At 38.7% G+C, this 22,109-nt stretch overlaps 3 protein-coding genes across 3 annotated transcripts; 1 reads left to right on the top strand and 2 right to left on the bottom strand.

Annotated features, from left to right (window-relative positions):
- Positions 1-2,332: 2,332 nt before the first annotated feature.
- Positions 2,333-9,676, bottom strand: LOC101171445 (serine/threonine-protein phosphatase alpha-2 isoform). The gene is made up of 7 exons (XM_020712293.2): positions 9,259-9,676; positions 8,157-8,288; positions 7,525-7,755; positions 7,024-7,128; positions 5,949-6,172; positions 3,287-3,421; positions 2,333-3,206 (listed from the first exon to the last, which is right to left on the bottom strand). The coding sequence occupies exons 1-7, from the start codon at positions 9,311-9,313 to the stop codon at positions 3,111-3,113; spliced, it is 978 nt and encodes a 325-aa protein (XP_020567952.1). The 5' UTR covers positions 9,314-9,676; the 3' UTR covers positions 2,333-3,110.
- A 110-nt stretch (positions 9,677-9,786) lies between these two features.
- On the top strand, positions 9,787-18,729 carry pelo (pelota mRNA surveillance and ribosome rescue factor). Its single transcript, XM_004080297.3, has 13 exons — positions 9,787-10,228; positions 10,523-10,615; positions 11,704-11,854; positions 12,179-12,269; positions 12,539-12,702; positions 13,890-13,950; positions 14,058-14,219; positions 14,315-14,361; positions 15,043-15,116; positions 15,190-15,261; positions 15,667-15,741; positions 17,385-17,416; positions 18,323-18,729. Exons 1-13 carry the CDS (start codon positions 10,188-10,190, stop codon positions 18,415-18,417), a joined length of 1,158 nt encoding a protein of 385 aa, XP_004080345.1. The 5' UTR covers positions 9,787-10,187; the 3' UTR covers positions 18,418-18,729.
- A 436-nt stretch (positions 18,730-19,165) lies between these two features.
- On the bottom strand, positions 19,166-22,080 carry LOC101174956 (progestin and adipoQ receptor family member 4). The gene is made up of 3 exons (XM_004080484.3): positions 21,559-22,080; positions 20,701-20,919; positions 19,166-19,693 (listed from the first exon to the last, which is right to left on the bottom strand). Exons 1-3 carry the CDS (start codon positions 21,725-21,727, stop codon positions 19,257-19,259), a joined length of 825 nt encoding a protein of 274 aa, XP_004080532.2. The 5' UTR covers positions 21,728-22,080; the 3' UTR covers positions 19,166-19,256.
- Positions 22,081-22,109: the final 29 nt, after the last annotated feature.

The raw sequence follows: 22,109 nt of genomic DNA, 5'->3' as shown, positions 1-22,109 counted from the left end.
TCGTCTTCTGAAAAAAATTGGATGTCAGAGGAGACGTTTGACTTCATGGTGTCGTCACCATCCGCGCTGGGCGACGGGGTTTTTGGGTGTTGACACCATTCCACACATTTAGGGCTGAACTCTACAGACCACAGGGGAGGCCAAAGCCAGCTTGTTGGTCGCAACGGGCCATAAACACTGCTTACACACAGCTATATTTATGCAGAAATGTTAATTCTGTGAAAGATTCAGCTAAAACTACTGAATTTAGCTCATTTTTATGCTCTCGACTGTAAAATGTTTGCAAATTAACATATTTTTCAGGGTGGAAATGCCTGAGTGGAAATGACAGCCTCACAATACTTTCACAGGCCAACTTCCATCTAAGAAGAGACTTAAGTTTCATAAATGACATTCTGTCTGAGAAGTGTCATAAACCAAATCCTTCTGGAGTTTCATAATAGCAGTTGTAAATTAAACAGCTTGCCATGTCACTCGAGCATAGCTGCAAGAACAAGTATGTCCAGCGTTTGGGGTCCCTATTTTGACGAGGCCTTTCTTATGATGGAAACCGCTGAAATTGGCCAACAATTATAACAATAGTTTAGGAGGTTTCCTCTAGTCTTCATGTGAAAAGGCAGAAATCACTCAAAAAGATCATTTAGGGGTTCAAGCTTCACTGACAACACAAGAATTCAGAAACTCAATCCACCACAGTTAGAATCTGGGGTCATATAACCTCTGACGGATTGTGACCACCAAACAGGGGCCTGGAGCCTCCAAGCTATAAATGTACAGAGGACGGTGAAGAAAGATGTGTGAACAATAAGCTTTAAAGCCAGAACAGAATAAATTCATGTTTTAAACCTAGAAAGTGCTGTAAAATTGTTGCATTTGAAACAATCATTTGCTGTCAAAAGATCAAGAAGAAATTCCTAATTTCCTGCTTTTAATAGCAAAAATTCAGAAAATGGTTTTCTTCCCCCATGATCTACCTTCACTTTTCCTGTTTAGGAAGCAAGTTTTGCTGACAGAAAGACAAATAGGTGCAAAAAGAGCATCACAAATGTCAAAGAAGGAAACAAATAACAGCAAAGTAAATAACCTTTGCTTTATTTATTTACTTATTTTATATAGGTGTAAAGTAGCTTAATAAATGTTTCCTGTTATAACCAATAATAAATTCTTTCATTTGTGTCGAAATTAGCTTGAAGAGCTCAACACTGCCTCCCTCTGGTAGACACCTGACACTACAGTCAAGATCACTGATTAATATCCTGAAAATTAAATTTTTTATTACTTTATTTATATAAATGAGGCCAAAAAGTGGTGATTCCAGTCTGAGCAACAGAAAGAGAAAAATAAGAACTACAAAAAAAATTAAAGAAAGGAAAATAAACGCATTTTAAATAAATACATGCACTAATGATATTAAACACAGAATTAATGTTACTGAAGTGACTTTTAAATTGTGATATTATTAACAATACAATTCTCCACAAGTTGCCTTTTCTTTTATTTACAAAAATTATAAAATGTAATTACTGGGGTACCTGCTAAAATTACAAAATTGGAGAAAATTGCTCCAATAATTTATACAACAAATAATTATTATAACTTTTTATGTTTCTTAAATAATTATATCATTGCATCACTAATGCAGGAAAATAGTTTTTTCTGTCTACAAGTTATTTTTTAATCAAGAAGGAAACTTGGCAAGATGTTTGTAAAATTAACAACATCTGAGATTAATGACAAAGTGTTTGTGAATGTTTGTAACATTAAGTTATAAGTCTTATTTACACTTTAATTGGCAGTTATCTGTAACTTTAGAAGATTTGTATGGGGTTAAACACAGTTGTATGTCTGAAAAAACAAAAACTTTAAAAAATAAAATTGTTAGTTTGAAATAAAATCTATTTTAAAATTTAAAAAAACATTTAACATTTGAAAAAAAGACATTTGAAACATGAGTAATAAAAAAAAAACCTATAAACCTAATCTGAGCCCAACTTTACATGGGGTTGGGGCTTTGAACTAGAAACGGCAGCACAAATTTCTTCAATTTAATAAGCGATAAAATGTTCCAAAGCAGTCTGGTGATTGACTTAATTTAAAACATTTATTTGCTGGATGCCATTTTAGAAGCAAAAATAAATAAAATATTTTATTAAAAATATCCTGTTGTATGTTTAAGACAGAAAGCACAAACCAAATTATTTCACATTAAGAAGTTTTATTTTGAAATATTATTCATCTTTATGTATTGCGGCTGTTATACTACTACAGAGTAACATTTCTAAAGTTTGATGTGAATAATAGAAGATTAAAAATAACTTCAGGAAACACTCAGTTCAGGTCAGATTCTCACTTTATTGGTCAACTTGATGAAAGACTACAAAACGAATTCACAAAAAATCTCTTTCAAGTAATCAAATCTGTACAAACCTAAACTGTACGGGACTTTTACAGCTCTGGCTCATATTACTCTGAAGAGTTGTTTGTGTTTGCTTGTGCGTGTGTGTGCGCACACACGTTTGTTAGTCCTCAGCTCCGTCCCGCATGAGGGAAAAAAAATCTCCACACGGATGGACGAGGCGCCGCGAATGTGCGCACACACGCGCAAACGTATCGGTATTCGAGATTTTACAGTACAGAGGACAGGAAAACAACATACCTCCCCCTCCCCTCTCCACAAGTGCACAGGAACATCACCTGCAGACATGGGGGGGGGGGGTCCTCAATGCAAACTCCTATCAACTCCAGCAAATCTTGTTTGTTTTTTTCTTTTTCAGTCAAAATTACTGTACAGACTGGCGCTGCGCTTTGAACCTGTCCAAGACAAGAGTGGTCAGAGAGGGGAGGAGTAGAAATCTCTAATACCCCCCTCCCCGTAAAATGTACACGTGCAGACGAGTCTGACGCTCCTCTGCAGACGAGACATAGTTGTAGTCTGCTCACCCACGCACACACTGGAACAACTCATTACATTAACTGTTTTAAGAAGTACAGATAAAAAAGGAAAAAAGCCCTGGGTAAAGGTTTAATTCTGGCTGTTTGGTGAAAGAAAGGAGAAAAGAGGTAGAGAGGACAAGAGGGAAAGATTGGAGGTCGAGGGCCAAGTACTGGTGTCATTTCTTGGTTTTCCTGGGAGGCGTGACGGGGCGACCGGAACCCATGCCCCCTCCGCCGCCGTAGAACAGCTTCTTGTCTGCAGGTTTCAGAATCTGGATGTGGGGGGGAAACAAAGCCGGTGAGCCACCAACAGCAGCACAGTGACATGTGGGGACGGCGGCGGGCGTCTCACCTGGAATGAACACATGAGGGTCTCGTCTACGCTCATCATGGCGCCAGCGTTGTCAAACTCCCCGCAGTAGTTTGGGGCGGAAAACAGCGTCACCAGCTGCCTCTTTGCAAAGAACTCATAACCGTCCTCCACCACCTGGAACAACACGCCAGTTTAAGATGATTTAAGGAACAGAAAATCCATTTCACTGACAAAAATATCAATTTGTCACAAGTTTAATAAATTGTTCTAACATTGTGTTTTTATGGCCTTTTTCTCACTATGCAAGACATACATAAAGAAAGTTAAACTTCAAATTGCGTTTTTGAGGATTTCTTTATTCAAATCGCTGTGAATCAGGAGCAGATGAAAAAATGCCATTGGAAATGGTGCGTACTGTGACGTAGAAAATATGCCAGATGGGCCACAAGCTTCCCGCTCCGTTCTGATGCATCCAGTCCGAGGCGATTAGATCCATGCAACTTTTTTGTTTTCCTCATCCAAACTGGCATCTGGATCTAAACTGTACGACTGGACAGCTCCAACATTGCTCGCCATTTTTGTTCCACCACTAATGCTGGGTTGGGGGTTGTGAGGGGCTGTAAGTTAGTGGGAGACGGTGTGGATGGTGGGAATTGGGCTTACTTGCACTAATGGTTTCACTTGAACTGCCTTTAACTGCGAAAAAACCAAACCTTATGGAGAGGCATGTTTTTCAGCACTATGGCCTTTTTAGGAACAGTCTGCCGGAGGACTTGAGGGCCGCAGAGAGCACAGATGTTTTTAAGAAAAGGCTAGAGAACCCATCTTTTTATCCAAGCTTTTACGTAATTTTAGTGTTTTCATTTATTTTGTATCTACAGTTTTCTCCCGCTTATTCAGGGTTTAACTCATTTTTTTTGTAATTTTTTTGCTTGTAACAGACTTTTGCGTCCAAAGGAGGTGCTGCAAGGGAGGAGAGGAGCTGAGATGAAGAGCACACCAGGATTCCTTGCAGGCTGCTAAGGAACATTTCATTGCTATTTCCACTGGTTCCTGAATCGCTCTAACCAAAGTTTGTTGCCCTGCATGGAGAAATCAGCTGACTCAAAGCGGCTGGAAAATGTCCTGATAAGCTGAGGAAGATAATCGCGGAGAATAATTATCCTCCGGATGAATGAATGGAGGAAACCAGCCTCTTCTGGAAGAAGATGCCCTCTCTGACTGAACTGATGAAGGAGGAAGAACGGGCTGCTGGTTTTAAGGCACAGAGAGACAGAGTGACCGTCCTAATGTGTGTATATTAACTACACTACGGTACAGTCTACTGCTCTGAACAATATTATATTCAGCAATATTTCACTGCTCTTTAAGAAATGTTATACAAAGCATCAGAAATGTTTCAGAAGCGTTTTTGATGAGTTATGATCGGTGACGGACATTCTTCGGAGGCAGGAGTGTGTGTGTGCGTGTGTGTATGTGTGTGTGTGTGTGCGTGCGTGTGTGGGGGGGTCCTTCTGTATTCCCTGCCGTCTCCGGTCCCTGACATTCATGAACATGGGGAGAATACTGCTTTCATTTGATCATGTTTCATGATTTTACACTGGATTATTAATAATTCATTTCAATACTCTTCATAGCCATGTTTTATTATTGAATCAATTATTGCTTTTATCAAAAGTTTCCTTTTTATTTTCACGTTTATTTCCGGTGCTTCCTTGGCTAGATCCTCTCCCTCTGGGTCGGCCGCTGCGGCTCCGGATGGGAACCTGCATCGCCGCCTAGAGAGGCCGGTCCTCTCCTGCGACGCTGCAGCCGTTTCCAGAGGAAGAGGTCCCAGTTTTCCAATGTTTACCTCCATCGGTTAAGGGGGCGGGAGGTGTGTTTTGCTCCTGTTGTTAGGGGCATTTGGAGCTCTAGTGGTGTCTGAACTTGTTTTTGAGGGGGAGCTGGATATCCCTCCACATCGCGCCGTGGCGCAGAGGACAAACGCATTTCTTCATGTGAAGCACAGAGGTTTACATTTAAATGTAAGCAATGATTTTTTGCATGACTATGTATTTTCTGAGTGCTACCAGCTATGCACCAACATAGATGACATCATCAAGTGGTAGTAACGTTCGGATTGGATTTACTGTTTTTTCCCATCTGTCTGCTTTTGGGGGGGGGGGGGGGGGGGGGGGCTAAATGTAGGGGTAGCAAGAAGCCATAGGGGTGGGGAATGAATCCAGATGAACTCCTCCATCAGAGGAGCCTTCAAGAGCTCGCATTGGAAGCCCCACCACAGATATGTTCACTTTAAATCATTTTATGCAGCAAGAAAAAACATTCAACATTCAATATGCAGCTGATTGTCATCATCAAAAATCCCCAACAAGGGAGCCAAAAGGGAAAAGAAATATGGAAAACTTGAGGGTGAGTCAGCCTAAAGTTGAAATTATTTCAAATTTCTGTATGTTTTGTGGCCGTTTGTTGGAGATTGAAGAAAATAAACAAACTCTTCTAAAACCGTAGGGCAGCTCCTGCGTTAGCTGTTATCAATCTGTAATAAACCTATTTCTGCTATTTTAATCTAAAGCTAATAAACCTTTTTTTTGCTGAAAAATTCCACCAAAACTAAAGTATAGAAAACTGGTGGTAATTTCCATCATTAGACCAAAGCTTAAACCTGGTCTGCAGTCAGAACTACGTCACACGCACTGACCTGATGGGCTCGACATATGAGGTCCATGTCGTGTTTGTGGAGGAACTTCGTCACCACGTCTGCACCAAAAGTGAAAGAGACGCCGCGGTCGTTCTCGCCCCAGCCCAGCACGTCTTTGTCCGGGTCTGCCCACAACAGGTCGCACAAGAGGCCCTGGTCTGGCACGTCAGTGGGACGCATGACCCGCCGGATTTGCTCCATAGACTGGAGATCTGGAGACAGGCCTGAGGAAGAGGAGCAAACCGTTAGCAACCGGATAATCCAACATCTATACAAACTAGTGCACGCTACAAGACCCGGAAACGGAAAAAAAACCTCAAATATCCAGAAGATAAATACAAAAAAATGTGACCCCTTTGGTAAAATTAAGACCATTAAGGATGAATTCAACGCAGCAATCTTGGGAAAAAAAAAGTGTTTTATGAGAACCCTTAAATAACAAAAAAAAATAGAAACGAGAAAAATAAAATCTTGGTTGAGATAGATTCAATTCTGCATAAAAATAAAAAAACTGAAAATAAGTGCTGCAATTGGATACTTGTGAAACGTGCCACATGGGCTCTACGGGTGCACTTCCTTGAGTGCCTAATGATTTTTTATCAGAGCCTGTTTACATATTTAGACCGGCAGTTCTCAGTGATACCAGATAGATGAGACTCAGTGTCAACAAACTTTTGCAGAAAGAAGTTCACGCCACCTTTTTTTTTTGATCAGAAGAGATATTTTCTCATTTGATTTGTTTAAATTTACTTAGAATTGTGGTGTGAAATAGATTTTAAACTCCACAATATGAATTCAGCTGTTATCTTGGTCCCTGCTAAAATAAAATAAAAAATAAAAAAACTCAACCTGACCTAAATAAGTGAACATTGTCCAGGAGTGTCAAAGTCAAGAACACGGTGTGTGAACATTATATCTAAAAACAAAGCTGCTGATATGAGGAACCCAAGGACATATAAATAGGGTCACTCACACAGCCCTATGACTCTTATGTTGACAGAAACAACAGAGCAGAGGTGTGTTTGTGTGTGTGCGCTCCTGGATGGAGGCCAAATCAGCTGTTATATGAAAGTACCTCCATGGCAACAGAAGATCTTTTCATCGACAATCGCTGCCACCGGCAAACAGTTGAAGCAGTCGGTGAAGGTCTTCCACAGCTTTATGTTGTATCGCCTTTTACCTGTGAGGGGGGGAAAGCCAATCACCTGGTTACAATCTAATCTTGGAACTCCAGAAAAAAAAAAAAAGAGAAAAGTAACCAGCTGTAGCTATTGTACTAGATTAGAAACAGCCCTTGCATAATCCCAGCTCTGTGCACAGGAGAGGCATGTGATTAACCACTGCTCTTACTGCCTGATCGCACTTGTTAACCTGAAGCTCTTGGACTAAAAGATTGTTTATTGTTGCGACTATTATGTATCGTGGAACTTCGGATCACAATCAGTGGCTTTTATGATTAATTTCAAAGTCATCTAAGAACGGAAAACCAAAATAAAATGATAAAGCGTGCTAGAAAATGAAAACAATCACAATCTGAATGTCATTTTTAAAAAAGCAAACTTTCTGTTTTACTTACACTCGTCATAGAAACCATATATTCTGTTAATAGAGGCGCACTCGTGGTTTCCTCTCAGCAGAAAGAAATTTTCAGGGTATTTGATCTTGTAAGCCAGCAAAAGGCAGATGGTTTCCAGGGACTGCTTGCCTCGGTCTACATAGTCACCAAGAAACAAGTAGTTGCTCTCTGGTGGAAAGCCTCCATATTCAAACAGCCTCAGGAGGTCATAGTATTGTCCATGAACATCACCTGGAGAGGAGAACGGTTCACAGTTTGGGTCATGGTAGTGAAAGGTTTCGTTGAAAGTTTCTGCAGAGGACTACAGTTACAATAACAGAGCCTCAGCCGGCAAAAGAAAAAGAGCGAAATGCAAACTCAAACATACATAAATAGTGGAGAGAAAGGCAGAAATTCAGTCAAAGGTGGGATAATCTACTTGTATTTGCACAACAAAGATAAAAAACTATAGTGTAAAATATTAAACCAAGCAAATATAAATCTAAATTTTTCTAGATAGCGAAAAAGCAAAGTTCAAAATGTTCATTAGCGTCATAAAATAAATGTAACCACCTGCCTCCCCTTAGCCTAAACACATAAACAACCATGATGTTCCAATTCTCTTCCCTCTGAAGAACATTTTCATGTCTTACCACAAATCTTGAGGGGCGCCTCAAGTTCCAGCAGGATTGGCTGGCTGAGGAAGATCTCCCGGGATTTGAGGCAGAGGCCACGGATTTCATTTTCTGTCAGCTGAACATTTTTGCCAGGTCTGGACCCTTTCACTGTACAGAAATAAACAAAAAAGAGACAAGTGTTAAAATTGATTTGAAAAACAATGTAAACAATTAAATTATAAATTTAATAAAAAAAATTAATACATAATTATTAGTACAAAGGTAAAACAAATTCTTAGAGGTATAACAAAATACTGTTACAACAGAATCTTTACTGTCACATTTTATAACATCATTACCCATTTTATATTGTACCTTTTAGAAATATTCAAAACATAATAATTACAGAATAAAAAGTGATGAAGACAGAATAAGTAAATTCGTTTCATTTACTTACTTTTATGTGTAAACGTTCTTATTTTCAAGTCTAACTTTATGAATAAATAATGCTTTTTTGGGAACTATTCAGACTGACCTCTAAACAGAGACTTGTTTTGTGGACAAACTGACTTGACCATATTTACAAGGATTCTTGCACATATTTGGGATTCACCAAACACCCATCCAAATTGGCGTCAAAAACAAGTACAGATACCGAAATAATCATAATGTAATGATACAATAAATATAGTAATAAAAAAGCACTGCGAATAATAACATCAATACACACATCATATAGACAATTGCAAACAACAATATGTGCCTAAGCTTACTGGTACAATTTTTAATACTAATCAAAATGAAAAAATGTTTATAGTAAGGTAAACAGCGAATAAACAGAAAAAAGCGACCATGTTAAATTTAATAATGTTGTAAAAATGCCAAGCAAAATATTGGGATTTTTCTTTTCCAAAACACATATATAGATAAACCTGAATTTTAATTTTAAAAGATTCCACCATTAGAATGAATATCAAAGGAAAAGTCGAACTGTTTTCTAAATATACCACAATTAGACTGAGACAATTTTGCAAGACGCGGGAGATGATTAACTTGCTAGCCTAGCACCGGTGGCTATCGTTGTCTTCTGTTAGCTAAAATGGCACCGAATGAACAAATATCGCCAGAAATGTCTTACCTTCTAGCAGACGTTGTATAATGGAGTCGATATTCAGCTTGTCGGCTTCTGCCATGCTATTCCCCTCTTTCGTCGGGTTTGTTCCCAATAGTAAAAATTCGAAGCGTACTGTCGCTTACCGATTTAGTTAGCCTAACTACTTTTGCGTTAATCGGCTATCGTCGTTAGCCCGCTAGCTAGCTAACCTTGGGGAATGATCGACAACCTCAAAATTTGAGGATTGAAACGGATTTGTTAAAAATATGATGGATGACATGTGCTGCACAGCAAAAAACCTATCTATATTTCAGGACAAGATTTTTGAATTGTTTGATATCAGTATTTCCTCGTTACGTCGCTGTTTCTTTCGTATCTACTAACACCATGCCATCGACCAAAAAAAGAACAGAAGATCGTTAGCTCAAAGAAAGGTTGAACGGAAGTGGCCTGTCTGTTTTCGCGTTGCCATTGGTCCACTTTCCAACATGGGCGGGACTTTTCATTCAATCTTGCTTCTGATTGGCTATTTTGAATGTCCGTCAGTATTAACTTTTCTCAAAAAAAAAAACCCCGCAGCGTAAGGAGGACAGTCGTTTCCTGATATTATCAAAGTTTAGACATATAAATAAAATAATATCTTTCTTAAAACAATCAAATAATAAACTATTTGTGTGCACCCATCCAGAAATGTTTGACTTTGGTCAGCTTCGTTTTTGTTGCGCAGTGAAGCAACACCCACGGAAGTGACTTTGATGGGAAGAGCTGATGACGTTTGTTGGCGTGACGCAAGCACGCATTGGCTCTCAACAGGAGCGATTCATTCTAAAGTTCTGACATGGCTTAGTTTAGCTTGTTTACCTTAAAAAACAAAACATGTATCGAGCTTGGCTTAATACAAGTTTTTCACTTTCACACTAATATTCATTTTGTATTTTAAAGACCTTTCTACCATGAAGTTGCTCCAAAAAGATATTGAGAAAGATAATGCCGGGTGAGTGAATGCTTATAGCTAGTAGTGCTAGCTAGCTACCATCATACTGTTTTGTAGTTTGATAATAAATAAACACAATAGTTTTGTTGTACGCAGGAAACGTGGACAATACTACAATTCTTTGTTTACATAGAGCACAATATAATAATATGATATTCCATGTTTTAATATATCTGTACCGTTCCACCAAAGAAATTGTAGCTGACTGCTCAAAACAATAAGGCTTAACTGTTATAATATTTGTGAACCAGCTTTAATGTGTAGAATATTTTATATGAGGAAATGCTTTCTCAGTCAGGTGACTCTGGTTCCTGAAGAGGCAGAGGATATGTGGCACACTTACAACCTTCTCCAAGTGGGGGACAGCCTCAGAGCTTCAACCATCAGGTGACTTTTCTTTAGCCCTATCAACTAAAATCCTGTGGGGCTGCGCGGTGGTTAGCGCTCTCTTGCCTCACAGCAAGAAGACCCCCGGTCCGAGTCCCGGCTGGGGGACCTGAACCAGAACACCAATGAGGGACCTTTCTGGCAAGTTCTCCCCGGGCATGCGTAGCTCGTCTTTTCCCCCACCATCCAAAAACATATTTCATAGGTTAATTGGTGACTGTAAATTGTCCCTAGGTGTGAATGTGAGTGTGCATGGGTGTTGGATTTGTGGCCCTGCAACAGACTGGCCACCTGTCCAGGATGTCCCCTGCCCCCACCCACGTGTGGCCGGGATAGACTCTGGCAGCCCCGCGACCCCGAAAAGGACAAACGGGCTTAGAAGATGAATGAATGAATGACAGGTTTCAGTGAATTTTTCATTTAGGTCCAATCTATCTAAGACCTATCATTTTTGAACTATTTAAAAAACGTTCCCGCTAGTCTATTGATTATGATGATGCCATTTTTAGCCAAAATATTTATATATAAGAGATGTTGTTTTCTAGGACATAGTTTCTCCAGAGGGGCAGTACAATACCGTAGTTTACTAGAAATTCTCCTCTAAGTTGTTGGTGGGTCAACCCAACCCCCCTTCCCCTCTCTGTTGCTGAGAGCTCTTTGTTTATGCACTTAAACCCAAACATAACATTATGGATGCAACAAAAATGGGGAACAATATTGGAGCTATCCAGCTATACAGTTTTGAGCCAAATGGCAGCTCAGACAAAGGAAAACAAAGACCTACATGGATCTATTCATCTAAAAGTGAATGCATTAGAATGGAGCAGAGCAGGAAGCTTGTGGCCCGCCCAAAAAAAAGCCCTATTTTTAAACATTTGTTTATCATTCACGATTATTTGAATAAAGACAGACTCAGAAATGCAATTTTGAGCTTACGGTACTTCTCTTTATACATGTCCTCCATCATAATTATAAATGCCGCAAGAACAAGGTAAAAACACCAAAAACACAATTTTCATCGCTGCCGGTTTTAAGAAAAAGAGTGCAAATGCTAAATGGAACTAATGTTCTGTCCCATGTACTCGCAGAAAGGTGCAGACAGAGTCTGCTACTGGAAGCGTGGGCAGCTCTCGGGTTCGGACCACTCTGACGTTGTGCGTGGAGACCATCGACTTTGACACACAGGCTTGTCGGCTGAGGGTGAAAGGCACCAACCTTGAAGAGAATCAGTTTGTTAAGGTCTGAGAATTCAGATCGACATTGGTTTAACATTTTAGATTTTCTTTGCAGTTAGATTTGTGTATCTTTTTCTGTTCTTAGTCGCATCTTTCATTTTGTACTTGCTATGACTGTATCAAGATTTAACTGAAGTCAACAATTAGGCCTTATTTAATCGTAAACTACACATCAATTATGGTAGAACAAACTCTCAAGTGTTTTTAAATTGATCAATATTTGTTCTTATTTAGAAAATTAAAAGTTGAATTATGATGTTAAACCTCCAGGCCTGAGATAATTTTCCAGATAGAAAGTGGTAATATTTTATTCTTTTTTTTTTAATAGATGGGAGCTTATCACACCATTGAGCTCGAACTCAACAGGAAGTTTACTCTCGCTAAGAAGAGCTGGGACAGCGTTGTGCTGGATAGAATCGGTGAGCAGCTGTTACTGTAGATGAGAACAAACAGAATTTGATGAGCATTGGTAATCATATCTGTAAAGACATATTCTTTCAGGATATTTCCATAGCAGAAAAAAAGTTGTACAAATGTTGATGAACTTTAAAAAAATTCCTGCATTGATCAGCATGGAATAAGTACCGGTAGTTAAAAATCCAACAAATGTTTCTATACATTTGAAAAAATGGTTTAACTCACTTTTATTCTACTTTTAATAATGAAGCGTTTTTCCTTTTTGCTTTAGAACAAGCGTGTGATCCGTCTCAGAAGGCAGATGTGGCTGCAGTGGTGATGCAGGAGGGTCTGGCGAACATTGTGCTGGTGACCTCCGCCATGACCCTGCTCCGCGCCAAAGTCGAGGTCACCATTCCGCGCAAGAGGAAAGGGAGCTGCAGCCAGCATGAAAAGGTTCATTCAATCAGGAAGTCTTCCAGTTCATTTTTTATTTTTTAATAGCCCTTTCACAGAAATCGTAGTGGATCATATTGTGATGAATATGAGCAAACTTATGACTGACTGACAGTAACCAGGAACAACACATCAGCACTTCCCATTAAACAACAATGAATCCCAGCCAGATAATACAGCCTTCTTACCATAAAAGACTGCCACTCATAGCATTCATGTTTATTGGTATATATAGCTTTAAGTTTGATGACAGGTGAGGAAGTACATTTGTGATTAATTTGAAATACAGCATGCAGCTGTATACATTTTTAAAGTTATAGGTAGGATTTTTAATTAACCCCAACTTACATGTCAACTTTACATCTAAAAATTCTCTTATTATAATTAAATACCCACTCAGATGGAAATTGATTTTTTTTGTTGGTGTTTTTAACATGTTTCTATGACATAGATAAAGAAAATTCAGCTTAAAATAGCATTTTTAAGTATTTCTTTATTCAAAGAGTTGTGAATCAGGAGCAGACAGAAAAATGCAGTTTGAAAAAGGTTGTAGGTGTGATGTAGAAAATACCACCACACCAAAATATAACATGCAAACCACAAGCTCCCTGCTCCGCTCCATTCAGTTTGATTTCAAAAGTGCAGTGTAAAAGCAAATCAGACTACTAAAAATTATGGTTTGCTATTCTGCACCCAACGGAACCATGCTGGTGGTCGGTTCTGAACCTGAATTCATTTTTGTTTGCTTACTTAAGAGGGATTAGTGAAACCTCAGCCTGAACTACAGTGAAGAAAATGGGACTTTGTTCTGGAATATTGCTATAGTGAAAAAAAAAACCTGCTGTTAGTTTTCTGGTGGGCATCTTCAGGCATGCAGACGTAATCATTTTCTCCAACGTTTGAAGTACGATACAACTAAAGCAGATGCAGAAGGAACTAAACTAATACTAGAGTGAAGTTACTTCTGTAATGATCAGGATTTTCTTCTTGTAAATTCTCTCTTTTCATTGCGTAATGAAGTATTTTTTTAAGTTTGTATAAGATCAGTATAATTGATATCTTTAAAAAAAATTGTTCACATTTACCAGATTAGAAAAAAAAGATACAACCCCCTCAATTCTGTGGTAAATCAGTGGGACTCAGATGTAGGTTGGTAGCAGTTTGACCTTAAGCTCACCTGTTTGCAGGCGCTGGAGAGGTTCTATGAGGCTGTGATGCAGGCCATCCTCCGCCACATCAATTTTGATGGTAAGACAGTCGCACACAGTAATAGAAATGCAGTGTTTTTGTTATATTTACAGGTTGTCTGAGAAAGAAATGAGTGTCTATTGGAACTCTTTCCTTCCTGTGTTTAGTGGTGAAGTGTATCCTGGTTGGCAGTCCTGGTTTTGTGAAGGACCAGTTCATCTCCTACATGTTCAAGGAAGCCGTGCGGCAGGACAACAAGCTCCTGCTGGAGAACCGGCCCAAATTCATGCTCGTCCACTCATCATCAGGTCATAAGTATTCACTCAAAGGTAGGAGCTCCTTCACCTAAAATTAAATAAATTAAATAATAAAGAAAATAAATCCAAAATGTCTTAAGTGTATTTAAATATTTGCTGCTTTGCAGAAATCCTTTGTGACCCCACTGTGACAAGTCGGCTTTCTGACACCAAGGTGATCGCACTTCAGTGATCCATCAGCCTCATCTATTAACTTAGAAGACAAACACAACAGATGAAATAAAAAAGGGAGATACAGCACAGGGTCATGGCACAGAAAAGTTCATATTACTTCAGAAATAAAGCCAGGAAAATGTGGAATGAGTATACATACAAAGTCTTAATATGACAGTAAAATACTGTATTTATATTTCTAAACTAGTTGTGAACTTTTGTGACATTCTTGTTAATGTATCACATATTTCAAATTTAGTTAACAGTTTAAAATGCATCTTTTAAAATAATTAATATACATTTTAGTGCTGTCTGCCTATGTTCTTTATGTTACATTCATTTGTACCTCTTACATGTATCATTTATGGAGGTTTGAAAGTTTTTAGTGCTTTTTTTCTATCCAAGGATTCGGAAGGAAAAGATTTAAAAAAAAATGAGCTTAGAGCCACAGAATACATTTTATTTGTACCTGTTTAATATTTTTAAATATTATTTTTCATGTCACTATTTTTGCCAATCCTTTGATGTTATAGGTGTAGGAATAATATACATATTAAAAAGAATACAATTTGCCAAATTGATTGAGTCGAAGCTCTTGCTCAAAGGGAGGATTTGTGGTTTGAACCCAATCTTTTTGACCTATTCAGTCGTACAAACGGTTTTCTCTACATGTAACCCTCAGGCAGCAGGAGAGGTGAAAGCTCTGGAGGACTTCTACAAGATGCTTCAGCATGAGCCCAACAGAGCGTTCTACGGGTGAGAGATGACGCACCAGAAGAACCACAACAACAGAGATCCTACAATAACAAGCCTCTCTCTCTCACTGCAGAGTCGCTCACGTGGAGAAAGCTGCGGACGCGTTGGCCGTTGACACTCTGTTGATAAGCGATAAGTTATTCAGGTGAGTTTTGCCAAATACAGAACAAACGTTACATATTGTCTGTTAAAGTTGTAATGTATGAAATGAACTTTAACCCTTTAATAATAATAATAATGGATTAGATTTATCCAGACGCACAAAGCGCTTACAATGTGTCCATTATTTATTCACTCATGTATACTTGGTGTTAGTAGAGGCGTAGCTGCCAGTTTGCGCCTATGGTCCCTCTGACCATCGCCGGGACATTCATACGCATTCACACACCAGTGGAGCAACACTGGAGGCAGCGTCTTGCCCAAGGACACAACGACAAATGACTGGGGGGAGCAGGGATCGAACCGCCGACCCTTCGAATATTGGACGACCTGCTAAACCTCCTGACCCACTTTAAGTCTGATTTTTTTTTTTTTTTTTTTTTGGTTGCAGGCATCAGGACGTTCCCACCAGGAGTCGTTACGTCCGGCTTGTTGACAGCGTGAGAGACAACGGAGGAACTGTCAGGTAACTTTTGATTCAAGGACACTAATATTTCTGCTTCCAGCATTTCTGAATTTTATCTGCAACATTGGTTTTATGTTCAAGCCCCACTTTGTTTTTAGAGTGGTTTCTTTTATTTTCAGCTGTTCTATGTGTAACAAAATGGAAAAGGAAAACATAGGAAGTTCCTAAAAACCTGCTCAAAAATTACTGAAAAATTAGGAATTTGAGAACAAAACAATCCTAAACAATAATAAAATGATACTAGGACACTTGGACTTTGGTCCATCCATTCCTGGGACATGTGAGATTTTCCTGGTGACCCTCAACTTATTGAAATTCATGTAAATAGTTTTGCTCAGTTGAAAATCCCCCGAGCATAATGCTTTAAGGTTAATTATGATTATGCTGTGTTTAGCCAAAATCATAAAATCTATTGTGTACTAGGACATAGTTTCTGCAGAGCGGCAGTACTTCATTAGAAGGAAAGCTTGTGGTTTATCGTTGTAGTTTCTACATCACACCAACAAGCTTTTTCCGAGGGCAAATTTTGACTGTCCGTGATTCAAAACAATAAAGAAATTCTCAAAAATGCTATTTTAAGCTTACATTTCTAACTACCGGTAAATGTCCTCCACTGTAAAAAAACAAAAACAAAAAAAACACAAGAACATGTTAAAAACACCAAAAACTGAGTCCAAGCAAGACGTTTTTGAAAGAGTTAATAATGCATTCATTCAGATTTATTAAACAGGAAAAGATTCTGTGTAAAAACTGTTTTTCTGCAGGTTTTTGCTCTGCAGTCCATAGAAAGCCATGTCATTTAACTAAAAATAACACATTTTCAAACATAGGATTAAAGTTGACACATACCAACTGGTGTAACTATTTTAAGGATTTTAAAAAGTAAAAATAATATTAGAAAGTGGCTAAACGTATTTTAAAGAGCTTTCTTCAATATTTTAAGCTGTCTTTGGATAAACTGCTGCTATAAAATTTGAAAGAACTTAGAAGCACACAATCGTGTTCAACCTTATAAGGTCTGCTGTTTACCTCATCATAAAAAGGCAGATTTAATCTGTTTTTGTGTTTATTTTACCTCAGTTAACCCTGATCCCAGGTAATAACCATGTTCCTGTAAATATCTGACTCAGATTTTTTGTTATTTTAAATTTCTGTTTGACCTCCACAGAACGTCGTCTCCCCAGCACAACCTAATATTTCCATATAAAAATATAGATTTATCTAAATATAAAGTTGTGTTTTTTTTTAAAGGTGAATAAATTTAAATAGAATCTTTTTAGAGGTCTGTCCTCCTGTCTGCCCACAGCTAATCAATGGGTAAAAATTCCCTCTGTTGGTTATTAGTCTATCCCCCACCTGACACAGTGTAGATATTTGGCCCATTTTCCCTCAAAGTGAATCAGGACTACACAACCCCTTTGTGGTTACTTGATGAACTACACCTGATTGCAGTTACTTTTGCTTTTAGGGGGACTTCAGTCTGGAAGTCAAAGTTTCTTTTTTGTTTTCCAAAGAAAATATTTACTCTTTTTTTTTTACTAATTGTTTTAAAAAAGACAATTTTACCATCAAACATTTGCTTGATGAAATCTTTCAGTGGATCAGTATAAATGTGTTTTCTCTTTGGGTTTCTTTCTGTGTAGGATATTCTCAAGCCTTCATGTGTCTGGAGAACGTAAGTATACAACTACACTAGTTTTAGAATTCAAAAAGTCTTTTAAAAGATTTTTCATTAATTTAAATGGGTTCAGTTATGCAAAAGACAGATGAACCCCCTTATGATTCTTTGTTTTACATGGTTTTCCCAATTGAAGGATTTAAATAAAACAAATTTAAGTTAAAAAGTGTAACAAATAAACTCAACGTGTCATTTTGAAATGAAAATGATTACATTTTGTATAAATTACAATGAAAACATCCAAACCCACGTGGCCTCTGTTTAAAAAAGGGATTTCCTTTATCGACTTAGCAATTAGAAACGACAACTGGAATCCGCGAAGGGACGTCTAAGGGCAGGAATGTCCAGTTTAGTTTAGTCTGTTAAGTTCAATTTAGTATTTTCTTATTGACTTCTATGTACTCATGATCCTTTTGATTTTATGTTTTACTTTTTCAATTACCATTACAAAGCCCATTGAGACGACTGTGGTGGTGAATTTGGGCTATACAAATAAAATGGAATTGAATTGAATCTGTTGTCCGAGTTAAGTGTCATGAAGGAAATCTGTGCCTTTTATTTTGGTACAATCAATGTAATTCAGACATACGAGGTTCTTTTAAGCATTACCCGCCTTTTTAAGGTTACACTACAGCATTCAAATGATATGTATGTCAGAAATTTCGGTCAGTCACTCCACTGTCTTCATCTTGTTCATGCTGCAGTGGACCTGCTGGTGGGTTTTAGATCATTTTCCCCACTGAAATCACTTTTCTGCACACACCACATGCTTAGTTTAGGCTTTATTTAGGTTTTCTAGGTTGATATTTTCCAAAATAAGAGCTGCATTGTCAACATTTTTTAATGTAATTCGGTCTTTATTTCATGAAATGCATCCTGAGCTGTGTTTTTATTGTCATTTAGAGCTGACTCAGCTGGGGGGAGTGGCTGCTATCTTGCGGTTTCCCATGGCAGACCTGTCAGAGCCGGAGGACGACAGCAGCTCAGATGAAGACTAAACTAACTCACGGGGAGGGAGGCAAAGCCGGGCCATGACGGCTGCAGAGGACATGCAGCAAATGAGCGTGTGGTTGATTATTAAACCAGCTGTGTTCCTCTTCAAACCCAACAGTTCAGATGTGTCCATTCTGAGTCAGAGGTGATTTTCTTTTATTCTGAAGTTGGCAGCAAAATATGCTAGTAGCAAGAATCTAATAGTTGCCAAATCAAAATGAAAAGAAATGGAACTTTGTAAGAACTGTAAAATCACAGGTTTTCCAAGTGTATATACGACTTTGTTCTTGCAATTAAATAACTAAAGCATGCAGTTACTTCGGTTTTACTTTGTCACATGAACATCATGCATGTATTTCATACAAATATAAAAATATATGGCATTTATTATGTACAGTTAAAACTCAGTTTAATGACCCATTTGGTCAAAAGCTGCTGCAAATATAACTAAATCAAGTATGTTCAGGAGTTTTCATTAAATACAGCAATAGTGAAGCTCAGCAGTGACAAAACTTTGGGTTCCTTTAATTCTTCTGTGGCAAAAGGCTAGATTAAAAACTTCTGGGAAGACTAAAGTGCATTATTTGAACTTCTTCCCTTAGTGCAAAGCCGTAACCCTTGTGCTATCCTAGGCACTTTAACATTGGGAGTTGGGTCATCTAGACCCCACAAAACAGTGCGCTGAACCTTTTTTCTTCAATGATTTGTGATCTTCACTGGTTTCCATGGATTACATGAAATCCTCTTCACCTTTCTCCACCTTTGTCATGGTAGGGAGAACACGTCAATGGTCTTCTTGACCCTATAGGATAGCACAAGGGTTAAGGTGAACCAGCTGCACGTGTCATCCCCCAGTAGGACACTGGAAGGACTTAATCCAGTTTAAATCTTCCATTGTGCCCCAGTGCATGTAGATAATCGAGCAGACAACCATCACATGCATTATCTGGTGGCTGTTGCCCCAGTTGTCAAACAAGCCTGGGCTAAACCGCTCTGGAATCTGGATGATGTTCACCAGTCCACCCAGCACAGCAAAAGCATCCATGATGACGAAGAGGCGCAGGGAGTTGGGACTGCCGACCCCGTTTCCGTAAACCCGGAACAGGAAGAGGCTGAAGCGGAACAGAGCCTGCCAGGTGAACGCCTTCAGCCGCCTGATGTTTGTGCGGGCTGTGGTGGCGTAGTAGATGCCGTGGGCCGAGAGGAGGATGTAGGCCAGCAGGGCGGTCTGTTGCACGGCAGGGTAGCAGAGAAGGGTAATGTATATGATTGGAAGGGCCCCTATAAGGAAAGGGCAAGAACCTCTTGTTAAAAGTAGAAAACCTTGTTTTATATTTCAACAAAAACAGCTCAACATAATTCAAGGAAACATCCTTGATGTTAGGATGAATAATCCTGAATTTCACGCTATTTTTTTTCTTTTTTTTTTGAATGTCTGGTTTGTAGAAACTTGCTTCAGCACTAGATTTCAGCAGCTTCCTCATTTTATGGGAAAATGCACTCATTCAACAACCTCGTCCCCGATTTGAATTTTGTTTGGGAAACAAGGTAAACAGGCAAAACTATTCATCTTTTTTTTGTTTGCCGTTTTTAACAACAAATGCAAAAAACAAATCATTTTAATTTGAGTTAATGGGGCTCAACTTTCAATTTAACCCCTAGAACCAAGATCATGGAGGGAGATTTATAACTCTTGTCCTTTGAATCTGACATTTTGTAGGTTTTAGAATGTTAAAATGCAAATTTAGCATTTAAATTAAAAGTACAAGTTCTCATTTTACAGAGAACAGGATACCGATCAATACTTTAATGCACCCAAATTCACTTTCTAAGTTAAGATAAAGACTTTTTGTCACCACTGTTGTGATCCAAAGAAATATCTGGTTTTAGTTTATAGGAGAGCAACTGACAGATCTCTCCTTCATTATATAATATCCGAAATATGATAACTATGTAAATCAGTAAACTAGTTAAGTAAAGCACAATAGGGATGGAATTATATAAGTTTGCTTCCTCCCACTGCTCTTTAAGCAAATATTTAAAGTCTGTACGACAAAATTCACATTTAATGGATTCATTATGTCATGTATTCTCTGTAAAAGGACAAATATGTAAATTTATAATTAAAAGTAAGTATAATGGCACAACTTCCATGTGAATGTAGATGTATATGTATAGACTAATCATCCAAAGTTTGATTCATCTATGTTTCGATGTACATCTCTTGTTCATCCTCTTTAGTATTTTTTGTTTAGACCGATTTAAACCGATTCCAAATCCAGCATTACCCAGAGTGTTAACCAGACAGACTCCAAACATATCCAGGGACAGCAGGGTGTCGTACACATGTTCTCCGCCCACGTGGTTCATGAACAAGTGGTAGAGCACCGAGCCGACGGTGGGACACAGGCAGGCCAGGTAGTGGACGACGCAAATCCAGGTGCTGTCCACCTCCTTCCATGGAATACTGAGAGGCAGCAGCACCAGGAAGAGGAGGAGGGGAATTCCTAAGAGGATGGAGTGAAGTAAAATTTGATTTAAAAAATATACAGCTTAAAAAAATAGGCTTTGACAGTAGTTCAGTTTTTTTTTAAGTACTTCCTTCTAAATATAGCATATTCTTTGACTAGAACAATGAGGCAGTGCTGCAGGAACCTGTTCAGTGCTTTAATGCTAATGCTGTCCACTTCCCCTTAGTAAGAGTGTTACTCCTAATGATCTTATGAGATGTTCTAGAAGAAAACGGGACAAAAATAAAGAGTTCAGTCGGATGTTGGAAATTCAAAGCTTTTTGTAGTCTTAGCATTTACGTTCCCATCTTGACCAGACTCTCATAAATGAAGTTATTTTGGACTTTCAAAGTGCTGCATTTGATTTTGCTGAATGCTCATACATTGTGGAGTTTATAGCACCTGTCAGTTGACTAAAGACATTTCCTAAAGAAGGATTCCCAGGACAGATTACGCCTAATACCATAACCTCGTTAAAACTCTTTCCAGCAAGGATGAGAGTAACTGGACCAGTGAGAGTAGTTGGCATATGATGACCTCTTCACCTTCACATTCAACTTAAAAAAAAAAGGTTTTCCTGCTATAGAAATGTAGAAAAATAGTTGACAGCAAATCATGTTTTACATGAAGACTTACCGTGAGTGTAAATGTTTCCCAGCTCATTGTGCATGTAGAAAAGGCTCCTGAGGCACTCCTGTGCTGTGGAAACCGGACGGTAACCGGTGAGGACATATTTGTTGAACTGCAAATGTGGAGGGGTCTTTGCAAAGTCCAAGAGCCGCGGTCCTTGGTAAAGCCCCATCATGACTTTCTGCAGCCAGCCAGCGCCCTCGCATTTATATAACTACAAGTTCCTCTAACCCAACATCCTACTAGAGGCTGGACTGGGTGTCATGCTGTAATCATGACCAGGCAGAAACTCCTCTACCCTGAGAACCATCATCGGACAGGTGGACCTCAGATAAAGCAACCTGTTGAGCTGACTAAGTGGCACGGTTTCTGCGCGACCAATAAGCAGCCGGCTTTCATTCCTAATCTGGTCTAATCCCTGCAGAAAGACATGCGCACTGCTGCAGCTTCTTATCATTGTTAATAACGCCTCGACTTCATGATACACCTCAAAGACATTTAAAAACTTTTTTTTTAAACTGCGATGACCCAAAAATAAAAACTGTTCATTTCTATAT

The sequence above is a fragment of the Oryzias latipes genome, chromosome 19, assembly GCF_002234675.1.
Source record: "Oryzias latipes chromosome 19, ASM223467v1".
Classification (NCBI taxonomy): Eukaryota; Metazoa; Chordata; class Actinopteri; order Beloniformes; family Adrianichthyidae; genus Oryzias; species Oryzias latipes.
This window is presented reverse-complemented; position numbering and strand designations above follow the sequence as displayed.

Coding starts and splice junctions, on each gene's coding strand:
- LOC101171445 (XM_020712293.2), bottom strand. CDS start 9,313: ATGGCAGAAGCCGACAAGCTGAATATCGACTCCATTATACAACGTCTG. Junction 3,422..5,948: donor TCATATGTCGAGCCCATCAG/GTCAGTGCGTGT, acceptor GTGTTGTTCCAG/GTGGTGGAGGACGGTTATGA. Junction 3,207..3,286: donor CCCTCATGTGTTCATTCCAG/GTGAGACGCCCG, acceptor CCCCACATCCAG/ATTCTGAAACCTGCAGACAA.
- pelo (XM_004080297.3), top strand. CDS start 10,188: ATGAAGTTGCTCCAAAAAGATATTGAGAAAGATAATGCCGG. Junction 10,616..11,703: donor CTCAGAGCTTCAACCATCAG/GTGACTTTTCTT, acceptor ATGTACTCGCAG/AAAGGTGCAGACAGAGTCTG. Junction 11,855..12,178: donor AAGAGAATCAGTTTGTTAAG/GTCTGAGAATTC, acceptor TTTTTTTAATAG/ATGGGAGCTTATCACACCAT.
- LOC101174956 (XM_004080484.3), bottom strand. CDS start 21,727: ATGATGGGGCTTTACCAAGGACCGCGGCTCTTGGACTTTGCAAAGACC. Junction 20,920..21,558: donor GGGAAACATTTACACTCACG/GTAAGTCTTCAT, acceptor CCATCCTCTTAG/GAATTCCCCTCCTCCTCTTC. Junction 19,694..20,700: donor CTGTCTGGTTAACACTCTGG/GTAATGCTGGAT, acceptor CTTTCCTTATAG/GGGCCCTTCCAATCATATAC.